Source organism: Prinia subflava, chromosome 9 (assembly GCF_021018805.1).
Source record: "Prinia subflava isolate CZ2003 ecotype Zambia chromosome 9, Cam_Psub_1.2, whole genome shotgun sequence".
In the NCBI taxonomy this organism is placed as follows: domain Eukaryota; kingdom Metazoa; phylum Chordata; class Aves; order Passeriformes; family Cisticolidae; genus Prinia; species Prinia subflava.
The window spans coordinates 7,736,377-7,753,772 of NC_086255.1; the positions used below are offsets into that span (position 1 = coordinate 7,736,377).

Consider the following 17,396-nt stretch of genomic DNA (forward strand, 5'->3'; position numbering starts at 1 on the left):
GCTTCCTTGTGTGCTCATCCAATGGTTTGCACACACTTGTGTTCTTGGAAAGAAAATGGTAGGCATTCTGAAACACTTTGTGGCACTGACACTGGGGAGGGAATTTTTCCACAGCTTTCTGTAGCAGCCTCAATGGAAAGAAGTTGTAGTTGATGTGAATGTCTTAAACTACTGGTTTATAAAAAGACTATATTCAAATAAAACGGTGCTAACTTTTTAGATGAGCATAAAACGTGACCAAATACATTTGTAATGTGATGCAAAGTGTCCGAGAACACAGAGTTTTGTATAGGAGAAAATATTCCTTTTGTTTGGGTTGAAATATTTTTTGTTTGTTTGCTTTACAGTGGCCCATCCTCAGGAGCCCCACCACCCCTCTGAAAAGCCTGTCATCCACTGCCACAAGTGTGGGGAGCCTTGTAAAGGTGAAGTGCTCCGTGTTCAAGCCAGACACTTCCACATCAAATGCTTCACCTGCAAAGGTAAAACCTTGATATTCACCTGTTAGAAATTACTCCATTTGTGCAAATGTGCCTTGAACCACTCATGGCAGGTTGTGCTTCCTGCCATCAAGTCATTACAAATACTCTCTTTCCTCAGTACCTGAAGCCCTGAAGGTGGGAAGGGTAAAGAAAGGGGGTGATACTTAAGAAAATCCTCTCTTTTTGTAGTTTTTGGTCTAAATGCTTTTTCAAGGATCTGGAAATTTTTTTTTAACTCTTGATGGCAACAACTGTCTTCCATTAGGGATAGTTATGAAAATTAAGGTCCTTTGTACTCAATTGACTGCTGAAAGTACCTGCTTTCAAAAAACCCACCAAAAAGTTTCTGCAGAGGTGTTCTAAGGCTTTGTGCCATGGAGCTGCCTTGGGAATGGGGATAGTGCTGCCCATTCCACAGACAGAGGACCTGAAGGGCTCTTGGCAACTCCAGCTCATGCCACTGGGCCCTCTGTGACCACAACAAAGATCCACTGTGTTTTTTTACAAAACAGTGGTTTAATGAAGCGTTAAATAATTGTAAAACTATGCCTTGTGAACTCATTGCCTTTGAAGATGGGTGTGTGGAGCAAGAGGCAACTTTGGCTCCTTCACAGATTTTCTGTTTAATGAGCAGCAATGCAGAGTTGGTTGAATTGAGTAACCACAAAACGTGGGATGAAAGGTGAGAATAAAGAGAAATACCCTGGTCTGTGTGCAACCACTGTCTGCCACAGCCAGTGCCAGCTCAGCACAGGATAGATACAGCACAGAAAGGGATTCAGGCTCCAGGTGAACTCAGCAGAGCTGGTGGCAAACATGGAGAAAGGTGCTGGAATAAATCAGAGTAACTGGGCAACAAAAACACAGCAGCAGAATCAATACCACATCGTTTTTCACTTCTATTAAACCTAAGTTATCTTTTCTGCAAGTCCAATTCTGGCATGTATACTGCAGATTCAGGCTTTGAAAAGTGTCTCCAGCCCATTTCCTGAGTTTCAGTTATATTTTTCATGTTCCAAATGTGGGTGGAATAGTTGTATGGTTGCTCTGTTTTTCCACTTCCTGAATGTATGGGATATAGCAGAAAATAGAAATTGTTGTTTTCCTGTGTTACTGAAGGTTTTTTTAAAAAGATCACTTGAGTTACTTGTATGCTGAAAAATCGGTGTCTACAATCTAAGAAATTCTGTTTGTTACCTGTGGTTTTTAGTTAAATACAGCTAGATTACTAAAGAAAAATGCTTACCTTTCTCCTAGGCATTAACATACTTTGTCTGTGCCAATCTGGAGTGGCATCAGCCCATCTGAGAGGGCAGTGTGGAGCACTGCCTGCTCTGTTTCTGGAATGCTTGAGGAAATGCATCTCTCTCTCCATTACAGCTGCTGTATTTCAAGCAGTTCTTGATGCCATATAATCCCTGAGCAGTACAAAACCAGCAACTATTTGTTTATTTTCTTGTTCCTGTCCATAGTGAGTAGTGGTCTCAATTTACAGAAGACACTGGATTAGGATATTTTCAGCATGAGACCACCTGACACCCTTTGAGTCACAAAGAGAATGGTAACTCATGCCAGGCAGCAAGCAGTGTCCTTAGGACCCCCTGATAAAGAAGGAGGCAGATGGAGGAGGGCTTTGGAATTGTTTTCCTGATGAATGCACAATGTTAATCTTGCCTTTTTTAGGAAGGGTGAGGTCTAGTTTCTTCTTTCACTTGTGTTTTAGTTACTTACTCATAAGCTGCTTTTGTGCTTTGACTATTCTGTTGCAAGACTGGATTTACTGGTATACTTTTTTTGGTTTTCTTCTTTCCTTTCCTAGAGGAATGTCTTAACTTATTGTGGCTTCTGTTTATGGTGATACTTCCAACCTGATGAGAACTGAAGATTCTATAATATTATTGACCTTATGAGTGCTTGCATGAAGATCACCAGAGAAGGGAGAGCTATAGAAATTATTCTTGCTGGGAGAAATGAAACTATGATTTGTACCATTAGCTTGTTAAGGAAATGGAGGAAAGTAAATCCAGTTTGAACTGAGAGGGCCAGAGCTGAATGTTAGAGACTTTTCTCCTGCTGTTCAGTCTGTGCCTTATTAGTTGGGTTTGCCAGCAAGTGAGTGCTGTCTTTTTAGAGTTCATTTGTCTTCACAGAGAGAAGAAAAGGGTGTGTATAGGAGGTTGCTCAAGGTCCTGTTTTGAATCTTTTACCTGAGCTGCAGATCTTGTTTGTTGTTACCCTCTGTTATTTGAGTGCAGTTTTTGTTTAAGCAGTATAGTTATTTACTCACATTGCATGTTGTCTGACAACATGGTTTATTCAAGTGGGACACAGCTGTTCAAGTAAGTGGTTTTTTTCCCTCTTAGTCTGATGGGTTTTTAATTTGACATGACTGCAACTCTAGAGGAGGTGGACTTAGACCCCCTAAGTGTATAAAGTATGTGGTTAGGCAGCAAAACCAACAGATACTGGGACCAGGAGGTACCAGGGGCATCTACAGGTGGCTTGGTTATATTTTTCTTTTTTGTGTACTAAACTTTGCCCTTGACACTGCAACTCACATCTACAGTGTGAAAGACTTGAACAAGCTCACACTTGTCTGTTTTCATACCTGCTGAAAGTGTTTAAACTTTTATCCACAGACTTAGAAGATGTGGAAAAAATCCATTTCCTGATAAGGCTGTCACAGGAGTTCTATAGTCACAGAGTTTCTGTGTGATCTTGTCCTTTACTCTGTATGAGATTCCTTTTTATTATTGCCATCCACGCTCTCAACTTTGTGTTTACATCATCCTGTTAAGTGTATTTGATATGCTGTAGTCCTGCTTCCCTGGGTTGTGTCAGAGGCTCTTTAGGCACTCCATGACTGCTTGGCATGCATGCCAAGCATCAGGGGTGGCTGTGGGAACACGGTGACTTATGTCTCATGTGCATCAGCCAGCTCAGGACGTGCTCCTGCGTCATGTAATGTGATCAGACAATCGTCCTCCCCAGGAGTTGGGTGCTCTGTCCATCTCTGGAATCTTTCTAAGAACAGAGGAACTGCTCCCTGCCAAAGATGACAAGTAAAACCTCCACTGACTGACGTGTTCCCGTGCCCCCATGATAAGATGGAGCTCGCTGGGGCTCTGCCTTGGGGAGCCATGTGTCTCCAGCTGCTGTGTCCTATCTGCCTGGCAGGGCTGGTCACTTCTATTTGGGGCTCCTGATAAGAGCTGATAGGAACACAAAAAGCTGAAATTGGTGTGGCTGTCCCCAGGAAGGTGAGCTCTGCCACCCTCTCTGCCACCCTGTCCTTGATAGGCAAAGAATTTCAGGCAGGCAGCAGCTGACTCGGAGCTGGAGTTAACAGGGGAATGATGGACAGAGGAGGGATAAGAAACATTTAGGAGTGCAGCTCCAGGAACGCCGCTCAGAGCAGTTGTCTTTGGCTGTTTCATAACAAAGTCCCTTACCTTGCTAGAAAATTACAATGGTTTGTGTTACAAATGCAAATTTCATAGGATTCTGCATGACCTCCAGGTATAAATAAGCTTAAATAATTAAATAAGCTTTAAGATCTGTTTTAGCAGGAGTACACTGCTCTTACCATACTAAATGTTTAATCTTTATGAGGCAATGGAAGCAGCAGGCTGAGAGGAGGGAAGGTTAGATGATGGAGACATCATTGGGTTTGTCTCAAATAAACATTACCATTAACAAGAATTAATTAGTGGCTTATTAAGAAGTAAAAGTTTTTCTTGTAGGCATCTATGTACATGAATAACTTTTCTGGATAAACAGACTACTCACTGCAATGCTGTTCCATATGTAAATGTGTGTGGGATCAGGCCCTAAATTACAATGTGCATGAGCAGAGATTTTAATATCTCAATTTAAATTGTGATCTGATACAAATGATAATTTTCTACCATTGTCAGTTGATTACAGTTCATTTTACCCTATTGCATGTACTAGCAGAGGAAACTTTGAGGCTAGCAAAATTGCTATAATAAGGCTTTATTATTAGGCCTGTGATTCATCTTTTGGGTTAGAGGGAAAAGCTGGTTTCAATGCACTGTATTGCTTAACAGAAAAAGCTTTAGGCTTTCATAGTAACGATATAAGAGTTTACATAGCTTGATTTTGGTACATGTAGAGATTGGTTTAATTTTCTTAGCAAGATAGTGTAGTGGTTGTGGTAGGAGTGTTTCAAGTAGTAGGGAGTGTCCCTGTTTGTGAAGTCAAATATGAATTGGAAATCTTAGGATTTTTTATTGTAATGTAGACTAAAAAAAAATTTAATCTCACAAATAAACAATCCTGCCATAAGAATATGGATGATGTCCTTGAGTTTTTTAGTCCTCACTGTCACAGAATCATGGAATGGTTTGGGGTGGAAGGGACTTTAAAATCATGTAGTTCCAGCCCCTCTGCCATGGGACAGGTTGCCAAATCAATAGACCAGGGCTCAAAGCCCTGTCCAGCCTGGCCTTGAGCACTTCCAGGAATGGGATATCTGCAATTATGTGGCATAAAGGTCAGGTGAAAATGTTTCACTGTGTAACAACGTTTCACATGCTATAGTGATAGCAAATATCAAATGGCAATTACCTGCTAATAAACTTGCTAACTATAAGGCAAAGTCAAGTCTTGGCATCCAGGAAGCATTCCACAAACCTAGAGTATTCCAAAGGAAAAAATTAAGCTTCTATTAAAACATTGCTATAAATCAGCATAAAGCATTTTCTTAATTATGGAGTAAATATGGTAATTTTCCTCTCTTTGGTCTCTTGACCTTAGCTTGCAGAATCCTCTGTGGTATGTTTAGGTTCCAGGCACAGGTCTGGGTTTTTTATGTGATGACTTTTCAAGGCTGCGTCATTTGTAGTTCAATGAGCCTGACAGGGAAGGGGGAGGCTTCCTGAGTTTAGATTTTGGGATGCTCTGTAATCCTTTGACTTTGAACTGGATCTTCCTCCCTTGAAGAATTGCGAAGAAGTCAGGGTCATGTAAGCAGACACTATATCAACAGGTTGGAATGTGTTTTAAATCATTAGTTCTTTGACCTTTGATCTGTCATCAGATTCCTTCAGTGGCAGCAGGAGGGGGCTGCAAACAGGCTGCTGGGTAGTGCTATAAATAGTGCAGTGTCAGTGGGTGGAAAGTTTAAATATGAGGCCATTCTTGTAGTAGATGTCCAGTGCAGTGTTTAAAAGATCTCTGCATTTTCACAGATTCTTCTGTAACAGAAGCTGATGTGTGGATGTGATAACACACATGTGGGTAGAACGTGCTCCTTCCTGAGCATCATGAAATTATATGATCAAATATATATATTAGATATAAATATTATATATATTATATATATTATATTCTATATATGAGGTCACTTGAACCGCTGAATCACTGAACCAAGACCCAGGAAACTGAATCTGTTGCTTCTGGGAAGATAACAGAGGTTAAAATTTCTCCTACAGCAGGGAATGGAGTTCAGATGTGAATTCATACATTCAGGTAGCTGGATGTGAAATCAAACATCATTTGCTGCTGTGAGACTAATTGCCATTTCTGCATTTGCATATCTTAACTGCTGTGTCTTGAAGACTGTTCTTGCAGTGATTCTTACTGCCATTTCACTTCAGATTCAGCTTCTTCCCATTCTGAAGTGGATCTTTACTTTTCTATTGGGGTTAGAATACTAGTAATGGTAATACCAAGAATACTATTAATGACTGATACCAATCTTAGTTTAGTTGAGCTTGAGGCCTCTTCAGGGACCAAACATTTGACAGGAAATGAAATTAATTGCACTACTTGGTTGATATTGATGAATGCTGACAGATGCCATGTCAGATTTTAAAAAGCTACTGGATCCCTTTGGAAGTAGAGGAACAGCAGGATCTTAACAGGTGCCTGGTGAGTGGGGCAGAGCATTCTTACAAGAATTCAGAAAGTTTCTTGGCTTTGTGATCAGTGCATCCTTCATTTGCCTGGCTTGGATGAGGTTTGGGTTTGTTCTATCCTTAAATTCCTAGTTTGCTTCTTTAAAATCTTTTTAGAGAGATGTTTCCTCTAGATAGTTACAGTCAAGCGATCCAAGAGTAAACTTTGACATTTTTCCACTGATTGCCTTTTCTTCAGGGTTCGTTTCCCACAGACCTGTGAATGACTTTGATCTCCACCTCGTGCCTAGTTTAATGTGAAAGGTGTTTTAAATGGTTGAATGATTCCTGCCGTTGTTTCCATGCTGGTGCACAAACCAGATATTTCAGTGGGGAAGCGGGGAAGCTGTCACATTGCTACACTACATGCAGCTGCTGTTTGCTTGCTGTTGAGCTCAGGTGTGAGCTGCTGGCTGTTGGGTTGCTAAAAAGACTGAAATTTGTGCGAGTCAGGTGCAGACAGGAGCAACTCCCAGTGCAGCATTATTTGTGTCTCCAGTGTTGGAGCACTGAAGTCAGGGTCATGGTGAGATTGGGAAGTTGATCAAGTTAAAACTGAGCTCATCTGAGACTCAGAATTCACTTTTTATTTCAGTTGAGTGAATGCTTGCTTTAAATGCCCAGGGGTTTCACTCAAGTGCCCCACTGAGAATTCCTTGTGTCACAATGACAGCAGCACTCAGGAGTGGTGCAGGAAGGATGCTTGAAGTGGAGTGTCAGGCTTTTCATGGGAAGAGGAGAAAGGCCTGACTGGAGGCTAGAGGATGCTTCCCAAGAGGGTCTCAGACCAGCTTAGGAGAAGAGGGGAGAAATACAATCTTATCTTTTGCTCAGGTGGTGTTTTAGCTGCTAAACCTTTCTTCTACCTGATGTTAAGTTACCAAAACAGATTTTAATGTGACCTATATTCATTCCATGTTATGTGCTTTGACTTCCCAACATTGTCTCTAATGTCAATCTGCTGAAAGGAGAAAAGATTCCAGAACCACTGGGAATGCTGGACACAATTCCAAATGGCTTCAATCAAAATGCATCTCTCATCTGTGTATGATAGAAAAAATCTCCAGTGACAGGAGTGTGACAAATGGTCACTGGGATCTCTGCCACAGCTTTTGCAAACTGCTGGATGCATTTCTTACTGGTGCCTTGCAATCTCCCTGCCAGGGTAGTGCTGCAGCACAGCTTCTGAGATTCCCTGTTCCTGTGTGCTCTGCTGATGATGCTTGGATGTGTATTCATTCTTAAAATTACTTACACCATCAAGAAAAGTGTTGGTAAGAGGAGTAAAAGGCAGAGGGAGACTTGGTTCATTTGAAATGCAGAAACTTTAAACTCTAATAAGAACTTGAACCTTGCTTTCATCAATATGGGATTTGTTAAACTCTTACAAAAAAAACCCAACACCAAAAACCCAAAAAACAACCTCACTCCCCCCAAGAAAAAAACACCACAAAAAAAACCCCACAGATTTTCCTTCTGTATTTGTTTGGATGTAGGTGATAAACTGAAACATTTCCAAATTCCTTTCTACCTTCAAACAAGAGATCCATTATGTCCTGAGAAAAACTGTTGTATGACTGTTTCCCTGCTTGAAAACAACACCATTATCCTATGAAGCTGAAAACACAAGAAAGAAATAAAACCCCAACAGGAAATTGAATTTGCACCTTATTCAATGCATGGTAACAAAGTAGATCATTAGAATTTTCTTAATGAATAGCATTCACTTCTTCAGACTAAGCCCAGATTCATAGACTTCTTGTTTGTTTTTGTTCTTCAGTGCTGAAACAGTTTTTACTTAACATCAACATGGAGTTCAACTCTCCCTGACAATGAGGATATGGAAATCCTAAATAATGCTCAGTAGGATCAAATCCTGCTTTTGTTCCCTTTGAAAAACTGATCTCTGCATTTTAATAATCACCATTAAAACTTGGAAGTGACTCAGCTTGAGAATGGTCCAGGTCCTTTGGATCCACAGGCAGCTGGATTGGTCTTGAGCAGCCCAGGTTTCCATAACAGACCCTGTAGCTTTGGGAGCTGACAGCAGTGCTGACAGTATCTCCAACCTTTTTATTATCCAAGGATACAAAATAGCAGCTCCAGAGAGTAAAAGACAGAAAAAGCCAGCAGATGGGTGTTTTCCATGCAGTGGGAGATAGAACTGTATTCCAGCTTATTCCATTCACAAGAGAGGCAGGATGGTTTGTTTGGAACTTGAAATTCTTTGATATACAGACTCTGAGAGAGAGGCTGAGTTCCTCCAAGAGCTTTTGAAGATAATGGTTGTTTCTTTCATTTAAAGAAAAGTGCTGGCTTTTTTGTCTCTGTGCTTGTGGTACCTTAGGGAACAGAAATGCTCCCCAGTGTCTCCTGTTTCAGAAAGAGGAGTTTGGTCATGTAAAACAGAATTTCTCCCACCATGAGCAGGGAGGATCTTGGGGAAATGTTTTTCTTCTGTAGAACTATTTCCTTGTGATGGATGTTTACAGAATACCTCTTGCTTTTTGCCTTCTCAAACATGATTTGTGCATCGCTATTGGCTCCACAAAGGAATTCTTCCAAAGTCATTTTTCCCATCAGTACAGGAAAAAAACAGTTTCATATTTATGGTTAACTGCCATCATTAGGTATAAATTTTTCTTTGATGACATGGTATGTGTACCACAGCAGTTGCTTAGGTCACACCATTAGAATGCACTGTACATATGCAGAGTCCACAGCTGATTTCTCTTCACTGCCTCTGCTGCTTGAGGCATGAACGGTGGTGGGCATATGGTCGTTCTTTTTAATAAAAGATAATTGCAATTTGTCCCTATTTTTTTGTGGGTTTTCAAAAGTGGTCATAAATATGTGTGCTAAGGCAATATGTATCAGCTTGAGGGGATAGATTGTCAGAGCCATGACTTCTGCACAGTTGCAAAAAGCAGAAAAAAGCAGAAAAAAGAGCTGTTGAAATCCCTTCCCTGTTACACACCACATTGTACACCGAGTGTGGGTACAGTCATATTTGTCCTTTTTGATTTGATCTCTAACTCAAAGTGAGAGCAGCCGGCTGGAATCGCATTTTTCCAACCATGGATGTTAACAGTCTGGGTGACCCTTGTTTTTCCCATGTAGCTTAAAGCTGTGATTAGTGAGAGGAACACATGTGCTAAATCGACTGCAAAAATCCATTGTAATGTGGGGTTGCCAGGGCTTGTTTCTAATTCTTGCAGATTGGTGTGTATGCCAAAGATGATGAATCTGCTGGGGGCTCACATGAGCACTTCTGCTTGGGCCTGAACTCATGGCTTGAGTGTGAGAGAATTTAACTCAGACATTCTCAAATGAGTTAGGGATTGGGTAGAAAAAAGACTTCATAAGGAAAAGGGCAGTAGAAGGAGCTTCTTTTTGGTAATAGGAATTGCTGTCTGTAAAAGATTTGTGAAATATTTAGCCCCCATTTTCAATAGCCTTGAATCCCTGTGGCCATGCATGCAAAGGGGTAGAGCCTAATATCTGTGAGTGCATGAACCCTTTCCTTCCAAGACTGTACTAGTTTTTGTAATGATCTCCCACCTCTTTGTGATGCTGAAGCCGGGTTTTCAGAAGAAGCTCGAACAGAGGTGGCATTGAAAATGAGTTTTGATCATCACAGTTTATTAGATCCTTGCCTAGGCGGGTAAAGGGGGCCAGATGACCAAATGAGTTCTTCAAAAAGTGACTCTGGTAGAACTGGGGATCATGGTAAAGAGCCAGAGAGTTCACACATGCAGCTTCTGAGGCAGACCCAGCAGCACACTGAGCACCTTCAGCATGAGGCTGAAAAATAGATATACTTGGATGTTAAAGCTACAAGGTAAATTGCAAACTACAATTTAAATAAACACACAGACAGGTGAGTACTCCATAGCCCTTCATGAAATTTAGCAGCTTCTATAACATCTTTTAAGCATTAAAGCAGAATTCTCAATTTCTACATGATTTAATGGTAAGGATCTGCCCAAAGTAACTTAGAGAAGCAAACCTATTGTAAGTAGGCTGAGGTTTTTCCTCTGGACCTCCAGTGGAAAATTACTATGTTGTCCCCAAACCAGGAAGGGTCTAAGATGCTGTGGTGTAGAGGTCACCTGTATTTTCTGCCTAAAAGAATGTTTTACTGTTAGTTTGAAAATAATACTTTAAACAAAACAAAGATCAGTAGAAGGAAAAGAAGGACTGAAAGTCGTTTTTCGTTCTGGAGGTGTACCTAAAAACAGCTTGGAACATTTTGCAGCATTTTAGCAGAGCCTTAACAGTAGTTCTTTGTAATTCTCCTCAGTCACTGATAATTGAGTTTTGGCTGCTTGTGGGTTTAATGCCACCATGAAATGTAATTTGTTTGCACATGGAATATTATCACAGTTCTGTGCAGAAATGTGAAACCGGAAAAATGCTGGTACTGATACTGCTTTCCTTCCAGGCTGCATTTTAGTACTGTTTATTGTTGTTCTATTAATTATTGTAACAGTAACAGTCATTAGACATCCAGGGCTGGGCAACAGACAAAGAAAATTTGCAATCCTTGCCCCAAATGCCTTGCAATTTTAATTTTTAAGGCAGGTAGCTAATAAGATACTAGCCCATTATAACAGGGCTGAAAATGAATTTTGGGCACAGTATTGTGCTTGGGACTTGTGGCAGAAAGAGGAATTGAACCCAGTCCCCCAGATAATCTTTCTGTATTTCATATTTTTATTTTTCAAGGACTGTGTAACTGCAAGGACCTAGTGTCCTGCTTATTTATTTTTCCTGAATACTCAGAATATCTGATATTCAATATTTCTGATAGCTGATCTGAACATACTTGAGTCTTAGGAAGGGGGATGAGATGGAATTCCTTGCAGAGTTTTGTTAACATGCTAGACTGCTGTGAAGAGTGGTTTCTCTTACTGAATTACACAGATACAGCAATGTAGAGAGGAGCAGGAGGAGTGCCAGAAACCAAAGTGCCTGGGAGCAGCTGAGTATAAAGTTTTGGTGATATGAGGCAACACTAAATAGGTAGTTTCAAGTTCTTTGTTCAATCCAAGCTAAAGGCACAGTGTGAAATTCGATCTCCCATGCACTTTCTCTTCATGGGCTTTGGCTGTTAGAGGTAGGATTGCTTTCTGTCTCTGTGTTGACCAGAAATGCCAATGTAGGACTCCGAATATTTTCTCAAAGCAGAACAGGCACTTGGTTGTGATGTGTTCTGGTTTGAGTGAATAGGCATTTTACAGTGGACAAGCTGCCAAGTCTTAGAAATCCTTGACTGGCTCTTCACCCTTTTACTGATACAATTGAGCAGCTAACATCCTCAGTAGTGATATTTTTCTAATCTGTATGGTCTGTTTTTTTCTTCCAGTGTGTGGCTGTGACCTGGCACAAGGAGGCTTTTTCATTAAGAATGGAGAATATCTCTGCACCTTGGACTACCAGCGCATGTACGGCACCCGCTGCAATGGCTGTGGGGACTTCGTGGAAGGAGAAGTAGTGACAGCTCTGGGAAAAACTTACCACCCAAGCTGCTTTGCCTGTACTGTCTGCAAGTAAGTCATCCCTTCAGATAACATGGTGGGAATCCAATTCAAGGAAAACACAAGGAAGGGCATTGCCATGAGACACGAGTCTCAAGATATATTTCTCTCAAGGATGCATTCATTTTGTTATAAAAGATCTGCTGTGGGTCTGACTTGAAAAGTCTGAAAGTACCACTCATTTATTTGTGGGACATGGCTTTTATATTACACGTAATACCCTGTTCTCAGAAAGTTACTCTTGTGTCTGAAAGAATTAAGTGTCAGGCTTACACACTGAGACAATGGGCATGAGCTGAGTTGAGTTCAGATGATCAGCCCAGCTTGGTGGGAGAAATGAAGTGAAGCAAAATTCTGTATTCTACATTTGAGCTCTGAGGACAGTCAAACACTCACATAAGAGCATGTGGCTTTGGGACTACTGGGATTCCCCCTCTTCCCAAATATTCTTTCTTGTCCCCAGTAAAAGAACCAGTCTTCAGTTCTACAGCAAGTAAAAAGGAGTTAGCTAAGGCTCTGTGGATGGGAGAAAGGTGGCATTTTAAACTCCTATATCTGATGAATAGTTGAAGTACTTTGTCCTTTAACCTGGTACATTTTTCAAGCCCTGTTCTACTGAAAGCATTTTGATTGTTTTATATTTTTAAATAGTGTGTGTTTACTGCATGTTGGTAATCATATAATGTGTATGTTGCTATTTTATTTCCCAGGGACAGTGTGAAACATGACATCAATTTTCTGTACACTGACTTGCATCAATCTTTTTATGTTGAATGAACAAAAGATGAGTCATTGAAATAGATTAATGAGATTCAATATTGCTGCTGATTTATTTTTAGCCCACTTAGAGATGGCAGTGGAAAGGAAGCAATCCCTGAAACATTTTTTTTAATTGAAATCAGCAGTTGTTCATATGCTAAGCAGTTCTGGAGTGAGGTGGGGTGTAGCAGGGATCTGCACTCAGCAGCTAATGATCCCTACTGAAGATTTGGAGTTACAAAATGTTGCTCATCCTCTGCTTTAGACACCAAATAAGAGTTAACAGCAATGTCAACTTCTGCCTAACACACATTCTTAACATTTATGAGTGACTAGCTCCACATTCCTTCACCATTCTCAAGAACAGTTCTGATTCTTCGAGTTCTCTTTTGTGTCATTTTCTATCCACAACATCACGCTGAGACCATCAGAAATGCAGCTGTTGTGTCTTAGCAGATTTCACTGTCTCTCCTATTCAGATAAAACATGTTTGATAATCTTTTTTAAATGACAATACAAGGCAAGTCTAACCTCTGCTCTGCTTGCATCCATGGATTGGATTTCTTCCAGTTCCTGGCTTTGCCAAGGCCACATTGCAGAAACTATTTGGCCTGAGTTTCTGTAAAATATTGATTGCGCTGGAGAAAGGCAGAAAACTCAAGGCATGGGGAACAGAGGAAAATTTCTGGCATAAGCTTTGCAAAAACCCATTTTTCTCTTGAACTTTTCCAGGCGTCCATTTCCACCAGGAGATCGAGTTACCTTTAATGGAAGGGACTGTCTCTGTCAGATGTGTGCTCAGCCGATGTCCTCCAGCCCAAGAGAACTCTCAGCCTCAAGCAGTAAGTTGCTGTCTCATTTCTGAAGCCTCTCACTTTTCCAGGCTCATCAACATTTGAGTGAAACTAACATAATGCAGTCTTTTGGTGTTTTTATTTTTATTCGCATTTAGAAAAGTGAACTATCTCTGGGAGTTTCTGTGTTGGTTTTTTTTCTCTTCATTTAGTGCCTGTTACTACAGATGGGAAGAGACACTTAGATATTTCAATGTGAAAAAATGACTTTTCCCCAGTGACTGGATTTTTAAAAAGTCTTTTTTTAAAAAATTTTGCTTTGATAGGCACCAGAAAAGTATCTAAGTGATAAAACCTGTGGTTTCAAAGTCGATAGATTCTATTTCTTTACTGTATGATTGTGCAAGTTAAAGTATTCAAAAGAGGATGAAGTCACAGGAAATTAATTTTCTTCTCCTATTTAAGAATTCAATTAAATTATCATTTAAAAGGAGTATCTCCAGGATTATGCTTCTAGTAGACTGATGCCACAATGATAGTGTGATTAGAACCTCAGGAAACCATTATAAAAGACACAGAAAGCAAATTAAAGGGAAAGACAGAGAATAAAGAAAGTTTGTGAAGGAAGTTAAGTTGGTTTGCTGTTGAGTTTTAACACTTTTAAAAGGTAATTTATAAATTACTGATATTAATCTCTGCCTCTGGTAGTTAATTTTTTTAATCTTTGGGGGTTTCTTTCTCTGACTGCTGGATTGCACTCACCCAGAGTAGTTTTGTAAATCAAAATGGCCACGGTTTTCCTTGTGACTCCGGGTAGTTTTCCTTCAGGGAGAAACTCTGTATTTTGTCCTGGTGCTTGGCTTTGAGATCCTGGGATTATTAAGTGCTATGGAAAGACAAAAATGGAAAATGTTTGTGCTCAGTGGCTGAGTCAAGTGAATCTTAGGTTATCTGATTTGCCAGAGAACATATAATCAAACCCTTAGACAAAGGGAAAATTAGAGACTTTTTTTGTTATCACGCCTCTCAGTCTGGGAAGTGGTGCTTTTCCACTATAATTGTAGATTTGCAGCTGAAAATGCACAGGCCTAATGAGTTAAGGAAGAATTTAGGAACCTTCAAAAAGGCTTACAAGGTTTAAAAAGCAACATAAAAATTTATGAGGGACTTCAGGCACCCGGAGAATCCTTCTGAGACAGAGGAATGATGTGGAAAATGACATTTAAGAGGCATAGCTGGCAAGGAACTGCAAAGCATAGGGACCTTGAACAGTACTGACGTTCTTTTTCTAAGCATGCCAGAGCATAGAAAAATCTGGATGTGGCTCTCCAAAGGTGGCACACCTGTCCAGCAGTAAATAATAATAAATAAAAATGAGAAGAGCTGATGTTGTAAGTACAGAACTAATAAATTAAAAAAAAAAAAAAAAAATCAATGAAGCATCCTCCGTATTCAAAGATAGGCCAGTTTCTGCTTTAGTTTTGTGCAAAAGTTGACTTAGATACAGAAAAGTATCTTGCTGGCACCAAAGAGTTAATTTTAATTAGTGTAAAGTATTTCAGATTACACCCAGGTTTCTCCTGCTGGGTAATACACACATAATTTTTTTTTCAAATACTTTGGCATTTTTTGAAAGGACTTTTTAAAATATAAGATCTTTTAGAAGAGGCTTTATTCTCACTATGCATCTATTTTATATCTTGCTGTCAGCTTCCCCTGATTACTTTTAAATAGGTCACTAGAGGAGCCTTGCCTTAAAACAAAGGGAGTTTGAGGGAATTCAGTAGACTGCAAATATATCAGGTTTGATTGCTTTGTGTAATGTGAAAGGAAGCCTTCTGTCCTGGAATGTCTGCATTAATGCTGACATGCCATTTCCCAGTGTCTATTACTTCACACAAATGAAAACTTACTGACAGCTTTGCTTGGATGATTTCAAGGAAAATCAAATGCATCTGAGTGCAGGGGTTAACAACTTGAATAACATGAACCTGAATATTGCTACACTCTATTGTAGTGCACACCAGTGAAAATTAGATGGAAGAATACTAAATAATTAATTTTCCTTTTTTTGTTTAGAATTAGTTGGGTCCATAGTACTTATTTACCTTATTTATATTAGTAATATGGTTCTTTCACTGTACATTACCTGAAATTATAGCTATTTTCTTGAAGAAGCAATTCAGTGACTCTATTTTTATTTTAAGTTTTTAAAAGTTGCCTTCAATATTCAGATGCTGTAGAGTAATCATAATTTATAATCCTATTCCTTGGCTACTGCTAAAAATACACAGTGGACTAGCTCTGGGATCTTCATTCATTCAGCAGGAAATCTAATAAAAAATACCTGTAAGCTTTGCAGACAAATGAAATGAGTGGTGTTTGGTTTTGTTATTGTTTTATTTCATATGACAGCTTGATAAATGGCATGTGAACTATAAAGCAAAGTGACTGGGACAGATGTAGAGCAGCACAGAAACAGGGGACAAGTAGATAACACTGACTAAAAGTGAGGTGTTGATGCCTTGGATAGTTCAGGGTTTTCAAGAACCTGTCAAAAGACATGAAGTTTTTTCTTTGGGGCCCAATAAAGGAGTCATGCAATAATGTATCCCAGTAGTTGCTATTTGTGTTTTAAATAGTGTCCAGGTTTTGTATTGGGTATCATGATTGTCTGGTTTGTACTGCCTTTAGTTCTTTCTTCTCTCTGTTGTGTTCTGGCTGCATGGTAACACTGTGTTTAAAGTTCACATTGTCTCTCCAGAACACCAGTTGTGCAGGCACCTGTTATTTCCAAATTTTGGGCAAAACTACAACTTTGCAGTTGCACAGTTGCATAAAATACCCTCCATTAGAACATTTTATCAGTGAATTCTTCCCAAGGCAGCTGGTAAATGAACTGATGTAGACTTTGAAATTAAAAAACTCCTCCAGTTTAGTCACACCTTCATTTTTAAAAAGTACCACCCTGGCTTCCATTTTTTCTGGAATGTTGTGAAAAGTCCAGCTGAGAGCAGAGCAGCTGTGCAGAGATCCCCTCATTTGGGACAGGCACAGGAGGTGGTGCCAGCAGGCTGTGGGACTTGAGCCAGCACTCTTCTGGCTCAGGCACCACCTTGGAGATCCAGAGGCAACTGCATGTCTTTGAATATAGTTTAGTCTTTCTTCCTCAAACTGAGAGTTTTTCTCCTTGGAAAATTCACTATTTCCACAATAAAGCACTTCAGTAATAAGAATGCTATGTCATTTTCTACCTGAGGCTGAGCCCTTTCTCAAGGTTCCTTAGGTTGGTTCCTTATCTGGGTGCTGGTGTGGGAGTTTTACTTATTTCTGATTATCTTTGTGCTGAAAGGTTGGATCATTTTAGTGATGTACCTGAACTAGCTAAGGAATTGCATTTCAAGTGAAAAGTGTGTTTTCTGGGACAAACCTCCCTATCCAAAATAAACTGAAGCATTTCAATCACCTAACAGGAGTTTTAATTTTGAAAAATTCATCTTCTGAAATGGTGGTGAAGACTTTCACCATTGTTTCTTTTCGGTGAAATAGATACTCGTGTCCTGTAAATCCTGAGGTACCCAGTGGTGATACAGTTTGGAAAGGAGCAGAGGGAAGATATTTCAACTTCCCTTTCTTTGTAAGACTCTCTCCTGTGAGTTAAGAGCATTACAGCACAGCCATGATGCGGACCAGAGTTTTGAAACTGCCCAACAAAGTGCTCCATGTGCATAAATAATCCTTGGTGCAGCTGTTCCCCAACCAGCCGGCATCCACGTGGAGATTTCACATCATGTTTTGTGTGTTTGTCCTTGTCTATTTTGCACATTATGTTCTGGCTCAAAGGATGTCAGCTCTTTGGGACAAATGCTTTCATGCCTATCAGTACAGAGTCTAACAGCG

At 40.0% G+C, this 17,396-nt stretch overlaps 1 protein-coding gene across 12 annotated transcripts in view; it reads left to right on the forward strand.

The window, feature by feature from the left end:
• The window catches only part of ABLIM1 (actin binding LIM protein 1), a 187,534-nt gene that overhangs the window by 88,356 nt on the left and 81,782 nt on the right, over positions 1–17,396 (forward strand). For all 12 annotated transcript variants that reach the window (XM_063405280.1, XM_063405278.1, XM_063405272.1 and 9 more), the window contains exons 2-4: positions 348–482; positions 11,772–11,955; positions 13,435–13,544. In XM_063405280.1, the coding sequence (XP_063261350.1) occupies positions 348–482; positions 11,772–11,955; positions 13,435–13,544 (429 nt within the window). The remainder of the gene's footprint in view (positions 1–347; positions 483–11,771; positions 11,956–13,434; positions 13,545–17,396) is intronic.